Raw genomic sequence first — 23,627 nt, 5'->3', positions numbered from 1 at the left:
ATCTAATCCTCTCATGTGACGTCGGTGAAATGGCGGATCGGGATGGAAGCGACGTCTGTCAGAGTTCCAGCCAAGGTGAGTTTATTTATATAGTGTAAAGTTTGTCCTAAAGTACTATCCCGCTTCCAAACGAGTGTACCAAACTCTCCTCTATGTTTAAAGCTGGTTGGTTAAACTTGTCACGAAATAACACATTTGTTTAACCTCAGAAGCAGCGCGAGCCGGTCAGAGGAAAGGGATTAAATCAGTAAATCAGCCTAAACGCTGAGCCAAAGCACTGCCAGTTGGTGTTTACATCAGCTTTCACGCAGAAATCACCATTGGTTTATGTTTTTATGTGACTCTGGCTCTGTATAATTAGTTTAAACGCGTTAAAATCCAGTTGAAGCAGTTTTGAGCGGAGCACCTGTTACGTGCGCGCGCTCGTATCCTACGCGATCACATCTGATGTTTTATTTTACAGTAAAATAAATATCGCGAAACCAGCTCAAAATAGTCAGGTGTAATCATACTATCTTAATGGGTTTTGTTTGTTGGATAAGTATTCAGTTGAGTGAATCACGTCTGTAAATGTAATTACCCCGCCCGCGTAATCTTCATTCCCCTCTTATTATCTACTATAAAATTGTGACTAAATATGTCTGATCCAACCCATATCACTTCCAAAAACTATTGAAAATATAAATGAGCTAAGGCAATTTAAGAAGTAAAAATATGATTAAAAAAATGTTATGGCTTGTATGATATGACATGGTTTGTTTCTGACTAGTTTTGTTTTTGCATTAAGTCAGTAAACCATATTAGATTATGATGAATAAAGTTAGACTGATAGTTTGGTCAGGTAGATATCTGTCCATTCCTAGATGAACCGTACCCAATTTTGTCGATTAACAGAGATATTACTTTCCCTTTCTGGCTCCAAACTCTACCTCACAGGTTTTTTCTCTCAGTTGATTGTAGGCACAGACAACAACAGTGTTACTAGTTAAAGTGTAAGGTTACGGTCTGTTACTGGGGCTGGAGGGGCAAAGATCAGATTCCTGTGCCTCCTTCTCTATTATGAATTGAGAAAAATAGTATACAGAAATTGAGTGATAGAGTAGTTGCATGATAGTGTTTTATATAGATCAGTTAGCTAAATCTAAAGATATTTGATTATAAACATCAGCTCGTAACCCTACTTGCTTTGCTGATCAATATAAGCATTAAAGGGTTAGTTCACCCAAAAATGAAAGATATCCCATAATGTACTCACCCTCAAGCCATCCTAGGTGTATATGACATTCTTCCTCAGCCAAACACAATCGAAGTGATATTAAAAATATCCTGACTCTTCCAAGCTTTATAATGGGAGTAAATGATACGTCGGGTCAGAGGTCACTCTTCCGCCTGAACTAGACTCGTGTACGGCCAGTGATTATAGTTTCTAAAGTTATAAATATGGAAAAAATAATGGATTGCTTCAATTGAGAAGGACTTTATTAACTTGTGCGCCATATGGATTACTTTTATGATGGATGGATGCGCTTTTTTGCCTTACCTTTTTTTTTGTATTCACTCCCATTATAAAGCTGGGAAGATCCAGTATATGACTTAATATAACTCAGATTGTGTTTGGTGAAAGTAATATACTCCAAGGATGGCTTGAGGGTGAGTAAATCATGGGATAATTTTCATTTTGAGGTGAACTAACACTTTAACTATCCCTAATTTATAGTTTCTGATGTTTTTAAGTAAATTTCTAGTAAACATTGTGTATTAGGGCATAATGGAATCAATTGTTTTTGTAATATGACTGAAACATGAGGTGATGCTGCATCCTTTTCTATGAGAAGCTCTGATGTCAGCTTCATTGTAGCTATGCTAATTATACCCCCCCGAATATTTGAATGAGTTAGCATCTAAAATGAATCAGACCTTTCCATGTATGAGTGCTTAATGCAAATGTTTTTTCCATGTATTTGCTCAGGACAGTAAGCAATGTGAATAAAATGACACATGAGTATAAATGCATTCTCCGTGTTACCAGATCTAATCTGAAACGGCCACGCAGTTCAAAAGCTGTTAATCTCACTTTCAGCGTTTGAACACTGTATTTAATGTTTGCCAGTAAAGGTGGATGGCAATCATTACACCAATCCGTTTGCTTATGCAGTTTTATGGATTCGGTACACATACGTTTAGCAGGTACTGGCTTATCCGTGCAACATGCATTGAAGATAAGTGGCTATAGTGCATGTTAAGTGTCTCCTATACAGGTAGATATGTTAAATACCATATATCACACATGAGTTTCTTAACAGGATATGTGGGAATAATTGTGCGTAGAATTTACTTATAATAGCCTTATTTATATTGGTGGTATAGTGGATTAAAGTAGGAGGAGGATTTACATTAGATTGCCGTATTTCATTACTGCATACATATCAATTTTTATGTTTGTGTGGGAGAGTCATATATGATGCTTTCAGTTTGCAGTAGGTCGTAGGTTGATGATCTTTACGTGTCATTCACCTGTTGGCTGTAAACTGACTATCAGCTGTTTCTCATTCATAAACACACATGCCCTTATCCACTGGCAGTAAAGAGTGGGACACGAGCAATAACTTGTCTGATGGATTCAGTATTTTTTTAGACTGATTCAAAAAACATAACTTTTCCAATTTATTAAAATTGGTATTTTATACAAATGTTCATTAACATGCTTTGTCCCCATCAAATAAATAAACAAACAAAAAGAACGTGCTCATTAGTCGTTTGTTTGTGAATCAGACTGTTTTGGGTTTGCATGCAGCCAGCAAATACAACACAATGGGAAGGATGTTGTCGTACCCAATCCTTTTGACTCATCACATTCAATTTGAGCAAACTCGCAGCTCTTTTGATGTTCAAACACTGTTAGATGACTAGGCGATCATCCCGACCCATCCCTAGTTTGAGCATCATTTGTTTGAGGGCATATGTGAGCCGCATCTAGTGTTTAAAGTACAATGTAAAGCACACTTCTTCTCACTGCTAAAGGTGCGGTCACATTAGCGGCATATTGGCAAACTTTTGCTGGCAAAAAGGTCCATTGTATGAAGCACAGCTCACAAAGAAGTCACTTTCAAAACAAGCAGCTTTCGGTTGGTTATCTTTAGTCTGTGTTTTGTGAGCACATTTGTCAGCTAGTGTTGAAATGTCTGAGGTGGGACGACTGTCTTATGGTGTGGTCGGATTTACCGTTGTTTGATTTGATAATATAATTCATCTCTTTCCAGTCCATTTTATCCCACTACTCTGTAAGGGTGCTCCGATCGATTGGGCACCGACCGTTATCGGCCTATAATAGCTTTATATAGTTTGATCTCTGGTCGCTATAAAGGCAGATCAGATGACGCAGAACTCGTGAGACAATTTTTCTATGCTAAAATTGCTTCACTATATTGAGTGATCTGGCAGTTTTACCAAGTGTCTGAAAATGAAAATAAATTTGCAACATCTGTGCAGAGAGAGACATTGCATTAAGCTGTGAAAGTGAAACTGTTCCTCAAGCGGCTTTCTGTGCGTGCAAAGTGAGCTTTGATCTTCGGGTTTCCTTCTCGCCTAAACTATTAAATGCATGCACACAGAAATATGTCAAAATTCCCAGCTTGGTGAGTATTAGGGATGTGACGGTGAGGATATTTTCCCACCGGTTAATCAACGTGTGAGAACACTGGGAGCTTTTAAATCGCTAGTAATTTGAAGGCATTCATAATGGTGCGGAGCAGAGCGAGCGTTTTCAGTTCTGTTCTGCTCGCTCCGCACCTGTGGACACGTGCGGCCGTGCGCGTTTTAGTTTCGCTTTCAAATTAGCGCCAATTTGGGGGCGGATTGCTTGAATGGTGAGTTCATCATTAGCCTATTATTCTTAATGAATAACACAAGAAGTTGTGTACACTGTACAATGACAAATTCGCTTAAATAGGCGCTTTTACATATCGCTTTGACACCAAATATTCCGCCGTTATCTCGTCAGTCAGCTCCTCACTCTCGTGATATATGAAATCTGACTCATGCTGCTGATCTGTGCTTCAACTCTCGTTCAGCTCACGATTTATTAAGCAGACATGTTCAGTTTTTTAATTGTAGTGACTGTTCTCTTTGAATTGGATTGGATCTGCGCATTCAGCCTTTGACACGTCGACTTTTTGGGACTTTATGCCGCGTTCCAGGCAACCTGTAACCGGTGTTTTTCCAACTCGTAACTGGGAGTACATCGTTCCAGGCAACCTGTAACCGGTGTTTTTCCAACTCGTAACTGGGAGTACATCGTTCCAGGCAACCTGTAACCCGTGTTTTTCCAACCTTATACCCGTGAAAGTGCACTGGAACGGCAGTCAAACCCGTGACTTCCCACCCATGAACTCGTACTAGATCGAGTTGGAAAAACACGGGTTACAGGTTGCCTGGAACGCGGCATTAGCTTATTCACCGTATCCCCCAGAGTTAGATAAGTCCATACATACCCTTCTCATCTCCGTGCGTGCCGTAACTCTGTCTGACGCACCCACCGCTAGCCTAGCTTAGCACAAAGACTGGAGGTAAACGGCTCCAGCTAGCATACTGCTCCCAATAAGTGACAAAATAACGCCAATATTTTCCTATTTACATGTTGTGATATGTATAGTCACAGCGTGTACAAATAACAAGGTCACATGAGACACAGCCATCTTCTAACTGTACACATACTGGGAACTATATTCTCAGAAGGCGAAGCACTGCTACTTCTGCGGAGTGATTTACTCCAACTCTGAGCGAACTCTCTGCTCCTCACCACGGGGCTTCTCAGGCGCTGCGAGAAAGTCACTCCGCAGTAGTCACATGGTAGGCATACGGCAAGAACAACAACAACTGAACATGGAGGGGTTTGCAATCGAGATGTTGTCTTATTTAAATTTTACATCATGATAATGTGTAGCCGTGCACTGGACTGGTATGCTGGTATGCACAGCTTTTTTCCACGTCTCCGCCGGTTTCAAAATATGTCTCCGTTATATTGTCATTTTCTGCTCGTCTGGCATTTTACAACGACACAGCATTGTTTCGGCAGCGACTTTCAGCTTGTTTACTATAACATACATTTTACGTGGCGTGAGAAAGTCACACAAACCACGCGAAATCCGATCAGAGTGGTCAGACTGAAACGGATTTCCAGTATTACGATTTGAATAGGATTTCAATGGATATGGATGTAGCTTGAAACGGATTTTTACATTTCATGTAATTTTTTTTTTTTTTTTTTTGCTGTTCACATTAGCTAATTCTGATTGGATTTCAATCGGATATGCACAAAAATCGGATTTTGACTGATAGTCTGAAAAAAAATCATTCGCTGCTATTTAGTAGGGTTAATCTATATTTACTTTATACAGTGAAGACTATGCAGTTTTTTTTTTTACATTTGATTACTGTCTGTTGATAAAGTCTGTTCTGTTATTAATATTATTACTATTAATAATACTTTTACAGGAATGTTATATTTGTAAAGCTGTTCCTAATCACCTCAAAGAAAGGGAATGGAATATATTACACATGTTGCTTGCCAATAAATTCATGATAATCTCTTATTTTGGATGTACTGAAAATACGTTGGTGTTAAGAATAGTTGGCCTATTATTTATTTTGGTGATCGATATCGGCCAATAATGCTTCCAGTGATCGGTAATCATTGATTGGACCCAAAAATCCCGTTCGGAGCACCTTTACTATTCTGTGTGCCATTATAGCTGTCATGGTGTCCGTTAATCGGCTGGATCACCTTGCTGGTCTTCATACTGAATATTTCAGTAGGAAACAGAGAGCTGTGTGCGTGTGTAAGGCAGTGTTTCAGTGTATTTGTCAGTCTGTGTTACTTTCTCTACAAGGGCCTGAGAGAGAGAGAGAGAGAGAGAGAGAGAGAGAGAGAGAGAGAGAGAGAGGGCGAGACAGACCTGTAGAGACACAGTGGCAGCATCAGCATCAGCAACTGGAGCAGTCGTGTCTCTCAGGCTTAAGGAGGAAGAGAGCCGGCCGTTTCTGTGGATTACAGGAGCGTCAGTAAGCTGGGCTGCACTGGAAGAGTTTTGGCTCATCTCTCTCTTTCCTTTCAATCTGTCTTGCCGCATCTTGCAGCTTTTACTGTGTCTGTCACTCTTCCCATCGCATGCTGTAATATCTGAGGAGATTCAGAGGAGATGTGTGGGGTGTTAGCTGTTAGCGGCACTGAGTACTGAGAGAGAGAGAGAGAGAGAGAGGAGAAGAGGGGAGAATGCCGGCCCCCCTCAGGATGAGAAGGGGGGCTTGTAGGTCGGCTATCCCATCTCTCTCCACCATCGCTGAGGAAGAGGAGGGACAGCGCAGTCGCAAGAGACGCAGGAAAGGAGGAGGTATGTGGGAGGTCAGGATAGGAAAGATTAAAAAAGCTGATACTAGTCCCTCTGGGGTTTTGCTCTCACGGGTGCTAAGCTAATAATTGGCCTATTAAGATGGTTTGATTGCATGTTTTGGTATCAGCTTTTGTTGTTAAAAGTTGTATGTTTGACTTTGAACTGGTTGGTAGGCTCAGATAACGGCATAGAAGTGCAGGGTTAAAGATGTGTGAATATTTATTATATTTTATTATGCTTAATTAAACTTATGATGATGAATTATAGATAATTAGTACATTTGTTTATGTTATTTTGAGAGACTACATGGAATATATCTTTTAAATGTACTTGTCACTATTGTAAAATTGCAAAAAAAAACTAAATGGTGATACTTTGAAACCGTGAATAGTTACATCATCTAAAATATATATTTAATCTCGATAAATTTTAGTCTTGATGAAGACCATACAAAGTGCATACAATTCAAAGTCTCTTGAGAATTCAGGACAACCTCATTTTAGAGCCCTGATTAATGTGCGTAATGAAAGTGTGGCCTTTAATACTCATTTGCTAATGTTTTGTGTCTGTCTGCATTGGCATTTTTTTTTTTTAGTCTATGGCTGTGTGTCAAAACTCGAGCGTCCCGTCGAGACAGCAGTTGTGGACATCAAAGATGTGAAGCTTAAAATGGCAATCTAGTTAGGCGGCTCACAAGGCTTTGAGATTGAGACACACCCTTTGCTCTTAACCACTCATGCGTTTGACCTAAATACAAAAATGCTTTGTTTATATTAAAATGTTTTTTTGACTTAGTTAATATTAGGTTTTTTAGTATCCTTGTAAGCTAATTTCTGCTAGTATCTGTGCACATACACAAATATCATTGTCAGTTTTGTGAGTACAGAGTACAGAAAAGGATGTTAGTCTATGGTGAGCGTTAACATCATATCTGTTACACTGAAGAGGCGAAAACACATTTATCCATTTTGAGTGTCTAGTGTTTCAGCACCACTTCGACTGATTAGGAAAAGATTTTTGCTCTCTTTTTTTTTTTTTTTGTTAGGTGTGGCTGTTTTGCCCCACCCATTGTCGCCACAGTGGCAGATGACTGTCAAGTTGAACTGGATGTCCTAGGCTGTGGGTGGGTCACATGACCACCGGTAGGAGGAATGTAAACAGCAGCTCGGTTAGCTGACTGGAAGGCTCAGCATAAAGGTGGATGCTGTTCAGACTGAGACTAAAAGCTGTATGTAATAATTATGGATGTAGATTAATGCCAGTATTCAATATTTACATTTCTAGATCTGAAATGACAGATCTCTAATGACAATTAGCCTAAACCACCTCACATTTAAAATGTAAATCAAACACAAGTGCATGTGGATGTTAGCTCTTCAACCTATGAGGAATGACTCTTCACATGCTCTGATTTTGGTCACAAGACTGTGCAGTGTGGCTCAGCTGGGTCAAAAATCCCTCAGATCTCAAAACGCTGCTGCCTCACTGGAGCTAATGCTTCTGTTGCTCGAGTGAGTGACTCTCAACCCTTTCGTCTCCATTGTCCACAATAATATTTGAAGGCAACATGAGTTTTCCGGTTATTTGTGATTTACTGGATAAGGATGTTTAAATATTTATTTTTACTACATTTATATAGATATTAAAACCTAGTAAAACTAATCAAATGTATAGTAAATTCACTACAACAAAAAAAGCCAAGTTAAAAGATTTTACTTATTAACTTGACTTTTCCAGGTCTATGGAAATCATGTTTAAAATTTGCCTACCTCATTTATCAAGAATTTTTCAAGACAGTGGGAACACTGGTTCTGAAAAGAAAAAAGAAAAAACAAAACAACACAGTTGTTGAGAAATTGATTTTTAGTTGTAGTATTTTAAGTCATTTTGAGGGCCCCTTGCTAGTTTTCTGAGGCCCCCTAGTGGGCCCCGGCCCCCGGTTGAGAACCACTGCTCTAGACATTACAAACACTTACACTTAGGCTAAATAAAACTGAAAATTTGATATATGATTAACAAATCACAAAGGCTACAATGTGCATTAAATTAATAGCCTGCATGTGCTGTGTGTTTGTTTGTTTTTGTTTCCAGTGTCTCAGAAGGGCTTTTTCACTTTTGAAATAGTTAACCCTGGGTCATTCTAAACCCCAGGCAAATTAAATCCTGGGTTATCCTGCCTCACGTTTCACAATGCTCATAATTTACCTGGGGTTAACAATTAATCCTAGATATTCGTAAGCTGACGTTTCACACTATACATTCCTAAACCCTTATTGTTCTTATTTGCTTATTTGCGATGTCAGTGTCATTGATAGCAGCACACGACCTGTTTGCATACAAGTTATAGCATTGTGCATCCTAGTATTGCCGAGGTTTATACTGAATGGGCATTTCGGAATATAAAGATAAGAATGAAACGAATGAGTCTCTTCTTCACCCAAATTGTCACAGTTTCAGTCAGCATTTGACATTTTTCTTCTCAAATGCTGAATTTACTGTTCATATGGCCTACAAATGCAGTGTTTACGTGACTGTCCAAAGCACGCAAATATGAGTACGCAATTGTTTGTCTGTTGCTAGCTGTAATATTCTGACACCGCATCGTTTCACACTGTACAAGTTTGGCACCGCAATTTAGGGTTAACACTGCATAAGTGGTTGGGTTTCAGAACTCTGGGTAAAAAGCATTGCTAAGTGTGAAACATTCCTTTAGCCGGGGTTAAAAGCGATGTTTAGAACGACGATACCCTGGGGTTAAGTGCAATGTGAAAAGTCCTAGAGTGGCTCATTATGCAGTTAAAGTACTCCACATGAACTCATCTCTGCATGTGCTGTGACTTTGGGTCACTTATAATGTGCATTTGAGAACACAACATGTGCCAACCATCTTCCAAAACTTCTAATGTTGTTGTTGTTGCTGTTGTCAACAAAAGAGAAACTAGTGGTTTTCTGCCAAAATAAAAGCTTAATGGTTTAATAATGTTTGAAAATGAAGAAATGTAGGCCTTATTAAGCCATAAATATTAGTATTGTTCCACTGAAAAATACATTTATTTTTATTTTATTTTTCTTAAATACTCACTATTTTACTGTAAAATAAAAAACTAAAAGTAAAATAGTTTATTATAGAAATTTAATAAACTTCCCCAAATCTTGCAGCTTTAGTTTTTCAATAATTGAGAGAGGACAGGTATTTGAGCTACTTCTGTTAGCTGTTATATGAACAGGACATTCCTAGAATCACGCTTGTTAGTATGCAGTTGTCAACCCCAAATACTGAATGTTAACATAGCCTTATTCTGTACTATTATTCTGTGTTAGTATGCTACGGTTTCTCTCTTGTTCAATTCCCAAAGTGTTCACTGGATAAACTAGCACCCTGTTGTTTAGCAGGGGAGTAAATCTAGTCAGTGCACTAAATGTGTCTAAGCTGGTCATTGATCACTTGCTGAGAGAAAAACTGCATTCAACATAAGATTCAAATGTTACAGACAAAAAGATAGGTGTACTTTATTGATCACCATGTCAAAATCCAACTCCAAATGACTCTCATTTCACATTGTTTTGATGAGTCATAATAACTGAGAGGCCTGAATATTTGCTGGCTTAAAATCTTGCAGATGTTGTCACACACGCTCTGGAATAACGAATAGGGCCTTATCTTATCTTACACCCGGCGCAATGCAGCGGCAAGCGCGACGCAAGTGTTTTTTGCTAGTTTCAGCCCGACGCAATTATCATTTTCATGTCCTTCGCCACGTTGTTTAAATAGCAAATGCATTTGCGCCCATTTGTGCTTCCATGGGCTGCTGGTCTGAAAACGAGGTGTGTTCTGGCGCATTGTTGGACCGTTGCTATTTTGAGGCAACAGAAATAGACTGCGCTGACCAACTGAAACCTGGTCTAAAGTCAATGGCGTAATATATATTTTTGTTATTTAAAGAGCACGTTATTAATGTGCGCCTATAGGCGGGTCCACAATGCGCGTACACTCTGCTTATTACACACACAGGGACGCACAGCAGCACACAAACATGCCAAATATTTAAAATTAAAAGGATTACAATGTAAAAAATTATTATTGTGTACATAAAGATATGGTGGAATCCGGCTTGTCCCGTAAATGTTCTGCTTGTGCGCTTTTACCTCGCGCACGAGTAGTTCCGTTTGCGCTCTGGAGACGCGTTCGGTCTTTCCACTATCAAATTCCGTCATGTAAATAGTGAATCTGCCATGGCGCGAGCGCAACTGGCATTTAAAGGGAATGGGAGATGAGACTCTGATTGGTTTAACACACGTAAATCCCGAAACACACCCATTACTCATTATGAGAATAGGGACAACCCTTTTAGATCATGCGCCTGGTGCACCGACCATTTTTCCCGTCGTTAAACTAGCAAAAGTGGATTCGGACACACCCTGAGTGAACTTGCACCTTGCGCTTTAGATGATGCGCTTAGATCCTTAAAATAGGGCCCATAGTGTTAAATTGCGTTTTTTCTGAATTGTCTTGTACTGGTTGGTGAGGGTAATGCTCTCTCTTCCTCTCTCTCTAAGCTTAGCATTAGCCACTGCTAAGCTGCTCAGATCTCTGAGCCTTCCCGCTCCAATACACTCAACACACACACACACACACACACACACACACACACACACACACACACACACACACACACACACACACACACACACACACACACACACACACACACACACACACACACACACACACACACACACACACATACACACTTATCCTTGTGCCATGTGGAGAATTGCACACTAATCGCTGATCTCTCTCTCTCTCTCTCTCTCTCTCTCTATAATCTTGCTTTTTTTTCTGCACTGCACACACAGCAATCACACACAATTGTGATTTGTAATCTGACTTTTACATGCTCAAAGCGGGGGATCTACTGTCTCCTCTCGATCAGTCTCAGATTGAAGGGGTGTGGTGAAAGTCTCATCCATGTCTCCATCACATATTCCTCTCTTTTATTTGTCAATGAATCAGCACACACATTTTCGTCAGCCTGTGATGGATGCCACGTCCTTTGGACTTTTGTGTATGCGTGAGGCTTGGGTCTGATGTATTGGATTAGGATTTCTTCCTTGGCAATGTAGACGAGTTTTGCATGGGGTTTTCCAAAATTCTCCAAAACCATGAGTGAAATTCAAGGTAAGAGCTGTCAGTGATGTGCAGTTCACCGGTTCTTAGAGCAGGGGTTCAAGCTTTTTAATGCCAAGATCCCCCAAATATGAAACTCTTCCTAAAATATAAACGCCAGACTATATTAATGCATACAGACCCATTTATATTGTGTGTGGACAAATCGTAAGCATAAACAACAATTGGCTATTTTTTGTAATTGTGAAAATTATTCTTTTAAATATATATATACATTTTAATTTCACAATATAATTTCTGAAAAAAAAATTTGTAATGCTTTTCATTTAGAATTTGCATATTTTGGTAATTTTTTTGCTGTTAAAGTGCATTAAAAAAATAATTTAAGTTTTCTGTGGACCCCCTAAACCTTGAGGTCCTCTTTGAAAACCCCTGTGCTAAAGAAGTGAACTGATCCTTTGGTCTCGTGTAGGTCATGAAGGTCAACAGAAGTCATTCAGATTGAGCTTTCTAGCACTAAACGAAGCAGTTTAGTTTCTCATAAAAATGAAACGTGAGTAAGTTACCAAGTTTAACTCTTTTAGTTGAGTTGGTTGCTAACGTTAATCAAACAGAAGGTGCCTCAGTCCTGGATTGTGTTTGTAGACATGATTGTTTAAAGGCTTGGTTACAAGGTGTGTATAATTTAAACTTCCTTATTAAATAACTTCACCAACAGTAGCTGTTCAGTTTGGATACCTTGCTCTCTCCTTCCAGTCTCTTCTGAACTCTTCCCTCTCTTCATTAAGGCTCCAGGTGAAGGGTTGTCCATAGGGGTGTAACGATACCCTCATGTCACAATTAGATACATATCACGATAGTGAACTCACAATAATATATTATTGTGATACTCTGAAGACATATGGTAAAAGGTTAACAAAAAAAATATAAGAAATAATCGGGCAACTGATCGATTATTAAAATAATCATTAGTTGCGGCCACTTTGAATGAACTGTTTAATGGGGTGCATTAATATTTTGCTCATTGCACCCTCTTTGAGGCCTCAGGAAGCCAAAAGCTTTTTTCCCCCTTACTGAAATTATGGCTCTTAATATAATTATATAGGGGTGGGTGCTATATCGGTATGAACGTGACTACCGGTATTATGTTGTGCCATGGTATGGATTTTGCTATACCGTGAATACCGTTACATATTCATGAATTCTAATTTTGCATTTATATTGTGTCTGAAAAAATATCTGATGCGGGGAAAGTGCATCATCCAATTTGTCCTAAACGTGAGCCATGCTTTATATTAAGGGCTTTAAAATAACTGGTAAGATAAAACGCATATGGTTTAAAGTGGCTTGCTCTGACAGATACATGTGCGCGTCAAACTGACGGAGCGCAATAGAATAGGAGCAAAATAATTCTGACTAAAATATACATATTGCTAAAATATTTGTTGTTGGACAATAAATGTGCCATATGCTGAATTTTAAACCTACAAGTAAGTGTATTTTTATGATAGCAGTAACTCTAAAGTGACTATTGTAATGGTGTAATCAAATGTAGGTTAATTAGTCTGTGCTTTTGATTGTATTTATTTTTATTTTTAGTGTAGTGAATTTAATAATAAAATCATTATTTTATTATATTTTAATTTAATTTTAAATATTTTATCATTATTTTTGTTTTTAGATTGTAATGTTACAATGTTAGAATGTAATGTGATTTTTGCACATAATATACCAGAGCCTGTTTACATGGTTTACTATATTTGTTTTCACAGCCTTCAATATGAACATTGTTTGTAGGACAACATTGGGTAGGATGTGAAATAAAACAATAAATACAGATATTTTCTTTTAATCCAAGTAGAATTTTTTTGAAAATACAGAGATATATACCATATACCGCCATTCAACCTAAAAATACAGAGATATGATGTTTGGCCATATCGCCCAGCCCTATAAATATATATCATATAATTCAAAAATTTGTGTAATAATTCAAATTTAGTTAAAACATGAAAATGTTTGCCATTTACCCGGATTAAATATGTGCCGACTAGAAGACATGTTATTGGTTGCATTTGATTTCAGAGTCTGTCTGCTCACAAACAAGTGAACTCAAGTTCAGCGACACTAGGCTCAACTCTGACCTTTGCCCTTAAAGTCGTATCATCTAACACCTGGGAGACGCTCCTGGACACCATATTCCTTTGCAATGCTATACGTTCAGCACACTGTTATTTGTGATGCATTAATCCTAATCTCAGATATTATTTCGGATGGATTGTGTGCAAATTGGGATGTTTTCCATCTCATTTTGCAGCACATTCAACATTGTCTAGTAAGATGGTAAACAAGCGTTTGGTTTTAACAGGTATTTCTTTCTCTTCCTCCCTTCATATATTATCTTGTGTATCAAAAGCAGTCTCCTGATTTACATAGTATTTATCTGATGCTTTGTCTTCGGACCTCAGCTTCACTCTGACTCCAGCAGTTCTGCTTCGCTACACACACTGGCATGGAAACCGTTCACAAGAGCCAAGATGAACAACCTTGACAGGAGTAGAAAACAAGACTGTTGCTATAGAGTGTCACACCGGATGTGTTCCTGTATTTGTGTTTTAGTTTGCATATCTGTCTGTTTGTTCTTATTTGATTATCAGAGAGCCCGAAGGGAGACTACAACTACATAGTCTACATTTCGGCACATTATGGACTTTTTTTTTTTTTTTTTTATAAAAAAAAAGAAAAAAGTGATTAATTTGGCTGTATATACAGTATATCGTCAAATCTATGAGATACTAACTAGCTAAACAAAGCCTGTAAGTCAAAGTCCAAGAAGTGTTGTTAGCGCACATTGACTCTATGGGTTAGAGTCTAGGGTTAGGTTAGGGTTACCCTAACTCTATGGGTCTAACCCTGACTCTACCAGTCTCATTAGAGATTTTGCATATTACGGTATGTAAATATACCACCCCTAAAAGCCTGTATGCCATCATATCTTGAGCCCTGTTCATCATTATCATTCTGCGTATTTGTTGTCTAAACAATCGTTCAAAGGTTTGTGTAACTACCTCAAGATGATGATTTCATTAATGCTGTTTTGCTGCTGTAGATGGTTGGTGTCTGTGGATCTTTCTGTTTGTTCTGTTCTGCCGTCACTATATACTTAACCAGCCTGTTCAGCCCTGCATTCAGGACACAGATTAGTAAGCTAATCAGGCATGGGCCTCAGACCAAAGTTTCATGAGCTGGTATGTTCTGTGCAGGAATGGAGAGAAAATGCTAAAAGGAAAGTCCAAAACCTGCTCGAAAGGGCTCGGCTCAGGCATTTTGTGTCTAATCTCGAGAGGAAAGATGTGATTGTAACTATGTAGCCTATCTTTTGTCATCTCAAAAGAATGTATAGACTAGATAACATTGACTTCGTTCTGAGATTTGATTGTTTTTTTGTACCCCTTAGGCATTTGAGTAAATGCTATGCGTCAAGTGAAAAGCCTTTACTAGCGAGCTACATCAAGGCAAAATCAGCTGTTCACACAAACACACCCCACAGGTGTCATGTTAAAGTTTCACCGCCACAATAGCCTGAGGTTTGTTTAGATGGTGCACATATCGGATGATTTCAGCCTCGTTTGCCTTCCGTTAGAGGCATTCAACAAAGATCAAACCATTTAAGGTGCAGCGATGTAGGATATGTGTTTAGGATTGTCTTTTGCCAGTAGTGCAGCACAATATGTTGGAGAATGAAGTGTCCATTTCACTTGGGCATCTGGGCTTATGATTCACTGTCAGGTATTTTCTAGGTTAAACACCACTGGGTCTCCCTCACCGATAAGTAATGAGCCGCTGACACACACACACACACACACACACACACACACACACACACACACACACGCACACACACAGAGACTACATTTTTGGCTTTACATTCTCTTAGGGATTTATAAACCTGTATTCTGCGTTTTAATAAATCTCAGTAGAGAACTGATGACTCTAGATTAGATTGTATAACTGTAGTATTGAAGTCTGTGTGTGTGTCTGTTCAGGGCTGGTAGAAACTGAGGGTTTTCTAACTGACTGAAATATGAAACAATGAAGAATTTCATCAATGTCCCTTTTTCTGGAATATAATGATTTCAGAAATTGCCCTCAGTAATCATTTGAGACCTTGCCCATTGTTTGTCTCAGAAAGGTGATATCCTGCGTTTTCGGTAAGTGGGTAAATTGGGTCGGACGGAGTTTGGCCTGGGATAAATCAGGAGCAACATTGTCCTGAAATCTAGAGCAAGTGCCGGCCGTCGCCTCCTCAGGGATCGCACACGGAAATAGATTGAATAATATCACAATGGCTCTGTTCCAACGCATTACAAGCTGCCTGTGTAGGCAGTTCATGAATTCAGAGACACGTCGAACATTAGTGGTGCAACGGATCACAAAACTCACAGTTCTGATCATTTTTATGCTTTTTGAGTTACGGATCAAACCATTTTTCGGATCAGCAAAAAAAAAAAAAAAAAAAAAAAAGGGGGGGGGGGGACTTTTCTTTCCATTTATTACTTAAAGTTCACTTTAAGTACTTTGATACCACAGCAAAAACTACTAGCCTAACTAATAAAGTTCAAACATTATTAAAGACAAGTGAACAGTCAGTAATAAAATAAGAACAAATACAAAAATTACAAGCTTATATAACAAAGTTACTAACAGTAGTATTCAGGAATTCAGGTACAGAAAATTTCATAGTTAGGCCTAAATGTAAAATAACACTATTTGTTTACTGTAGAAATGAAATAGGTTCATCTTTGTTAAAGCTGTATTATTTTATTTGATTAGCATTAATGACACAGACAACAGCAGGAATATTAGGCTGCTGTCACTTTAAGACCGAATATACTGACACACATCCGGTTTCTTTCTCGACTGTTCACTGTCAACCGAGAGAATACTTGTCGAGACGGGTATTTTGACATAATTTTGTGTAAATGTGTCCGTTTAAGTGCGAATAAACGTGAAAGAGGAATCAATTCGGTGTTTGAGCGCCGTCTGAAACGCATTTTGCCTCTTCTTCTGTATTTCAAATCGTCTGAATGTGTAAATTGGCAAGACAAAACACGTCCAAATGATCGAGTTTCACTCTATGATGGTTAAACTTAGCAGTTAATCCACGAATCACATGCGTGCTGATCGTTGCACCCGTACCGAACATTCATTTTTTAAATAGCTTTTTGCAGTTTCATATTCACAGATCACGATTCGATTAATTGTTCAGCCCTACTTTTAATTTGTTCATCCAAAATTTGCCAAATTCTGTGACATTCCGCATTCTACAGTAAATTCCATTTTTGTCAATGAACTCTTCATGTTTTCCTGTGTATTTCGAGTATTATGTAGAATAGGGTGTTTTTGTTTTTGGCCAATGGGTCGTCAATGACTTTTGCTAAAATGCAGTGACTTACGTCTTTGCTTGTTGTGATTTGTTTTTGTCCTTTATCCATTCCCCCCCTCGTCTAGACGCACCATCTGCCCATAGCTTGTTTATCCCCTCCTCCCCCACAGTAGAATTATGGATAGCACTCTTTAAAGATCAGTATTTGTGGGAGCCATAATACATGCTATTACGTGTCATGTAAAGGATGGCAATACTTTTCTTTTTTGCCATTGAATCACGATATTGAAGAAAAATGCGATATGCGATAACTAATTAAATAGTGCGATACGATAATGCTTAAAGTGTGTAATATAAACTTAAATTATCTTTCAAATATATTTAAAATGATATAACCTACATGTGTTTCAGAAAGCCAGAAATGGCTCTGTTGTGCCTCATGTCCAAAAGCATAATTTGGGATATGTCAGATGCCTAACCTCAACGGAACTGAGGGACATTGTGCCTGCAATTTCTGTATTATAAGTTTGGATTAAACGAGCATAATGTATAACAAGAAAACATAACTAGGCCTATTATTGATTGGTGTGTGAGATGACGCACACAGCGGGAGACTGATTGGTTTTAGTGCAGGAATCAATAACAGTTTAACCAGATTGCTGATTCTGATGTGCTGTTTGCTTCAGTATCTGTCACTGGATACTTGCAGATGTAGAGACCTGATTATAGGAACACTACAAACACACTTTCTGTCTGTGGATGGTTAAACATCTCAAGCCATATATTTTATGTTTACCCATGGATTCATAAGCCTAGTTGGCATCTGTTTTCAAGGAATTGTTTAATTTTCAGGCTGAGATCTGTCAGGTCATAAACCTTCTCACAGTCACTTCCTAAAAGAGTGTGTGAGGGGGAATGAGCTCAGGTGCTTAAGTAAATCAACACGATGTAGAGCAAACAACTTTGACTTTTTGCAGCTTCTTTAACACTATGTCAGTATGTCTCGTGTATATCACTGTGCAAATAAAAAAATACATTTGATGTACAATATGAGACTAGTATGTGTTTGTTTACACCTGTATAAATATTGGATATCTCTCCATGGTTGGCATGTTAACTTTATGAAATCAAAGTATGTTTACAGTTTGTGAAAGTTGTAAAAACATTTCTTGGTTACAATTTACTGTTTAATATATATCATAAATATTAAGTATTTTAAAATATAAAAAAAAAAGTGTGTGTATATATATATATATATATATATGTATATATATATATATATATATATATATATATATATATATATATATATATATATATATATATATATATATATTTTAATACAATTATATTATATTATTTTAATACAATTATATTATATTATTTTTAATGATAATTTAATATTTTTTTGTTTAATAATTTTAAATCTCAAAACAATATAAATATTTTTGTTTAATATTTTAAAATGAATTCAAATTAATTTAATATTCATTAAGATTATTATTAATATTAAAATAAATGTATTTTGTGTAATTTATTACTGATCAAAATTATGTAATACGATTTATGTAATATTTAATATTAATAAATGGTTTATATTCCTATTATATCCCCTTTTTAAATGATATGATGTCTAAAGAGCACCAATACAGTGATATACCACCTAGATGTTTCAAAAATAAATAAAGCACTTTGTATTTTCTGATGAATAAATAGTTTGGGTTTTCCCCCCTTCCCTCTGTTTGTGTCATTCAGGCTCTGACTACCTTCCCAGAGCAGATGAGAAGTCGTCATCATGGAGTCGCCCGGACTCATCTGTCTCGGGACAGTACACCTACACCATTCCCAGCCCTACAGAAACACACATCATTACCAGACCAGGTCACACACACACACACACACACACACACACACACACACACACACACACACACACACACACACACACACACACACACACACACACACACACACACACACACACACACACACACACACTGTGCACTACTGTTAGCTGTATATGCAAACATCACCTCCCAGCTTTACTGCCTGAACTCATCCAGCATGTGTGCTTGTGTTTGCAGAGCCTCTCATGCAGAAGATCGATGAAAGGCAGAGACTCGCACGTGAACGGAGGGAGGAGCTGGAGAAGCAGAATGGTAGGACAAACACACACATTGTTATTAAAGACAATGTCAGAGTGCCTTTGCAACACATTTAACTTCCATAACGTGACACATTTCAGAATGAAGCAGTATATTCAATGTTCAATTGGGTGGACGGGACTTTTAATTTTTTTTTATCATAATTACTTTTTATCATGATTTGATTGGCATTTGAATGTTAAGCTTTGTTTACTATAATTAGTTTTTTGACAACTTAATTTTTCTCTTTTTAACTTCTTAAAGGGATGGTTCGGAGTAATTTCAACCTATAGGGTCCTTTGCACCATGACCTCGAGCCAAACACCCCATCCAGAAGCCTTTTTTTCCCTTGGTCAAACATTATTCAAGTTAAAGCTTATTTAGAGATATCAGCTGTATGGCTTAGTGCAGGAATGGTACCAATAATGCCAATAATGCCTGGAATGGTACCAAACTTCTACAGTGGTACAATAGGTTCTGTACTCATAAAACGAGGCATTGGAAAGTTTGTAAGTACATCAGGAGTTTATTTAAATAACACTTGCTTTTTGGCTTATGCTACCGCTAACCCGGACGTCGAGGTCACTTCAGTGATTTGGGAAAAGGCCGTAAAAGTCCTTTGCAAAACTCACCAGTGTAAGGGAAAAGCAGGCGCGGAGTTTGCGGGGGGGCAGGGGGAGCATTGCCCCCCCCTGGTGAAACGGGTAATTGCATTTAAAAAAATAAATAAAAATTGCATTGTTTAAAAAAAAATATATATTTTAAATAACACAAAACAACTAAATGGTGGTAGGTAATACATCTGATTTCATATAGGCCTACTGCTTTAGTAAAAAAATAAAATAATAATTCGGGGCTCTGGGTCATGTGACTTAACATCGAAAGCGACATTACGGCCAAGCTCTCACGGTATGCTCTCACCTGAGACCATTATCGACGCATATGCAGTACGCAAAAAACGAAAATTACTGTTGCACTAGAGTCTGGACAATGTCTAGGTCTGTAAGTTTTATTTCTCTGCCAAATAACTGCTTAAGCTGGAGAAACTCAACACATATATATATGCTGTTCAATATGTTTCAAAAGTGGAGAGTATTGTGTTCATTTTTCCCTCTCAAAATGTTTTAAATGTTTCATGAAGTACAACAAAATGCGAAATATAACTTGTTTTTTAATCACTCTCATTGCCACAATGTGTTTTGAAAAAAGGAAAGAAAAACCTTAAAAATCTTTTCGTTTTGGTTGAAGATAATATTTTAACAGTGCAAAAGTGGTCCACATTTCATTGATCCTAATTGTGTCCGAACGAAGATGATCCTAATTGTGTCCGAACGAAGATGCGATGCGAAGTCAAGGGGCGAAGTTCTACCTGTTTACAAATATGATTGTATTGTTGTACTGTTTTTTCTTGGGTTAAAAATAAATGTGTTTATTTAGCATGTTTGTTTTGTCCATACAGTATGTGCGAGTGCCCCAATTGATAGGACCCTATGGAAGCTTGTTTCCGCCACAAAATAAAACATTTTAAAAGATAATTGCTACTTTTTATCTCACAATTGCGACATCTCGCAATTCTGACTTTATTTCTCAGAGATATAAAGTCAGAATTGCGTGAAATAAAGTCGCAATTGCGTGTTATAAAGTCAGAATTCAGATTTTTTTTCTTGCAATTGCGACTATCACGCAATTCTGACTTTATAACACGCAATTCTGACTTTATAACACGCAATTGCGACTTTATTTCACGCAATTCTGACTTTATATCTCTGAGAAATAAAGTCAGAATTGCGAGATGTTGCAATTGTGAGATAAAAAGTCCAATTCTAAGGGAAAAAAAGACAGACTGTTTTTTTTTTTTTTTTTTACCTCAGAATAGTTTATAACACGCAATTCTGACTTTATAACACGCAATTGCGACTTTATATCACGCAATTCTGACTTTATATCTCCCAATTGCGACTTTATATCACGCAATTCTGACTTTATATCTCCCATTTTGCGAATTTATAGGGGTCGCAATTATTATTATTTATTTATTATTCAGTGGCGGAAACAAGCTTCTATAGGTCCCAGCTGCTACAATGATCTTTTTTTTTTTCTTTTTTTTTTTTTTGCCCCCCCCTGGCTCGAATGTCAAACTCCGCCTATGGGGAAAAGCTAGTGAATTTAACACTCCATAGAAATTTATTGATAACTGGATGATATTCGAAATACTTTTTAAGTGTTGATCTGAAAATACAAGCATTTATAAAGCATATATATTTTCGTTGATCTCTTCAGCTGTTCTCTCGCTTCTTGCGCCTTCACTACTTTACTGGTAGTCTCTTCCGGCAATAGATGTCGTGCTCTGTGTGGGATCTCGCGCGATCACCCGGTGTTGCTGAAAAGGTTTTTTGGTATATCCCAATTTTTTTATTATTTTTTCCGAAGTGTTGACAACTTAGTGTCTAATAATTGTTGCAAACTGGTACCAACAAAATATTAGTGCATTCCTGGAACTGGGCGTTGTTACACTACATCCTTATGCATTGCTTTCTGCCAGGACTTTTACGTGCTTTTCCCAACTCAGTGAAGTGACGTCGACGTCCGGGTTAGCAGTAGCATGAGCTGTCAGGCAAGTGTTATTTAAATAAACTCCTGATGTACTTACAAACTTTCCAATGCCTCGTTTTATGAGTACAGAACCTATTTGTACGACTGTAGAAGTTTGGTACCATTCTGGGCATTATTAGTGGGGTAATTTACGAGATACAACCTTGGATCCATTAGCGCCTGCACTAAGCCATCCGGCTGATATCTCAAAATAAGCTCTAACTTGAATAATGTTTGACCAAGGGAAAAAAAGGCTTCTGGGGGAGTGTTTGGCTTGAGGTCATAGTGCAAAGGAGTGCATAGTGCATTTTACGCTGAACCATCCCTTTAACCCTTTAGAACCTGAAGCTAAAATATGTGTTTTTCACATACTTTGATTTTTTTTTTTACTGTAAAATTCTAAAACAATGAGCTATCTTCATGTGCAAGGTGTCATCTTTTTCAGAAAAAGATAAGCTTTCAACAAATTAAAGTTATTGACCATTATTGTGTGTGGTGAGTTTGTAAATAGAATTTAAATAGAAAAAAAAAAAAAAAAAAACTAGAATAAATTTACTTATTTTTATTTAGAAAAAAACATATATACAAGTCTTTTTTGTGACATTGGGTTGCACAGTTTTCATTTAGGACACTTTTTTTCATACACGCACACATACAAATGCACGCATTCATAGGCACGTACACATACACATGCACGCACTACATGCTTAGATACGTGAAAGAGTAACGGCCATCCGCCTCCCAAATTTCATTAAAAATCATCCCAATCCCCTCTTCTGCTGTCTAACACTTTTTTCGCCATGTATTTGTTCGTTTCTTTTATTATTTTATGCAATCCAAAATGCTCTAACCTTCCGCGCGTCGTATCTCTGTTCAAATCCTTCCATCCCGTGCTGCTGTCATTTGCAGACGGAAAGCATGACATTACCGTAATAAGCCGTATATTGGCGAAAAGCGCATGATGTCTACTTTCAGGAACTATTTGAATTATTTTGATTCAAAAAAACTTTTGAAGAGTTACAGTGACATGAATACAGCTTGGTTGGCTGAGTCGTCGACGACACATCCGGTTTTAAAGGGTTAACAAAGACATTTTCTTTGAGGTACTACATACAAAACAGATACAAATGACAAAGGATGCATAGATAGTATGTACTGTAAGTGATGCTTTGTTTTTTTATAATTCTTGTTTTGCATCGGAGAATGATGGGAAATGTAGTTTAGTCATGCAAGACTGTCATCTCCTAAATAATATAAATGAGTAGTGCTTTCTAGCAAGCTTCATCCAGTTACAGTACACAAAATGTAAAAAACAAACAATCTGCAAAAAATTATGAATAATATCAATTCGCTTTTGTTACATATTCTTTAACAGAGGTATTACATTTGCTGACTTGACTCGAATGCATCTTTAGAACGGGCCGGTTATTGAGATGTACATGGGTTCAGTTTTGATTTCATGGTGGAGTGTTAGTGGTTTACTGCAAACACACAGATACTGTTGACCTTTGATCAGAGACTCACTCAGTCCCAATGAGAGACATAATGAATGATCAGTTTAGTATAAGAAGCAGTTACATGTTCACGTGTTGTTCTTGTTATTTCTGTGAGTTGCTGGAATGTGTCAATCATGTGAATTTGTCAAATCAAACCTTCTTCACCATGTAAAGCTCAGGGTTACACTTCTTGCACTTTTTCCTGATCTTGCCTTTTTTTACACATTTTGCTCTTTCTCGTGTCTGTCTGTTTTCCCTGTTTGTAACTGCATGACTAACTTGAAGGGGCAGGTTGCTGTGGCGAGGTGCAGTTGTTTTGTAAACTCTTGGCAAGGTTGTTACCAGGACACCCAGTTTTATGTAAGGGGTTATAGGCACAGACAGAGAGGCCAGAGAGAGATTGGCGGATTAATTTTGCTCGCTTTCGATTACTGGAGTGCTTGGTTGCAAATAAAATTGATAATCCACAATGTTGACTTAACTTCTGCCTTT

The 23,627-nt window shown here is 37.7% G+C and overlaps 1 protein-coding gene across 2 annotated transcripts in view; it reads left to right on the top strand.

Annotated features, from left to right (window-relative positions):
• Positions 1-23,627, top strand: part of map7b (microtubule-associated protein 7b) — a 37,785-nt gene continuing 14,158 nt past the window's right edge. For both annotated transcript variants that reach the window (XM_082145570.1, XM_082145569.1), the window contains exons 1-3: positions 1-75; positions 18,659-18,784; positions 18,988-19,062. In XM_082145570.1, the coding sequence (XP_082001696.1) occupies positions 30-75; positions 18,659-18,784; positions 18,988-19,062 (247 nt within the window). In that variant the 5' untranslated portion in view covers positions 1-29. The remainder of the gene's footprint in view (positions 76-18,658; positions 18,785-18,987; positions 19,063-23,627) is intronic.

Source organism: Leuciscus leuciscus (genome assembly GCF_965113295.1).
Source record: "Leuciscus leuciscus genome assembly, chromosome: 18".
NCBI lineage: Eukaryota > Metazoa > Chordata > Actinopteri > Cypriniformes > Leuciscidae > Leuciscus > Leuciscus leuciscus.
The sequence above is the reverse complement of the archived record's forward strand: the minus strand, read 5'-3'. Positions and strand labels throughout refer to the sequence as shown.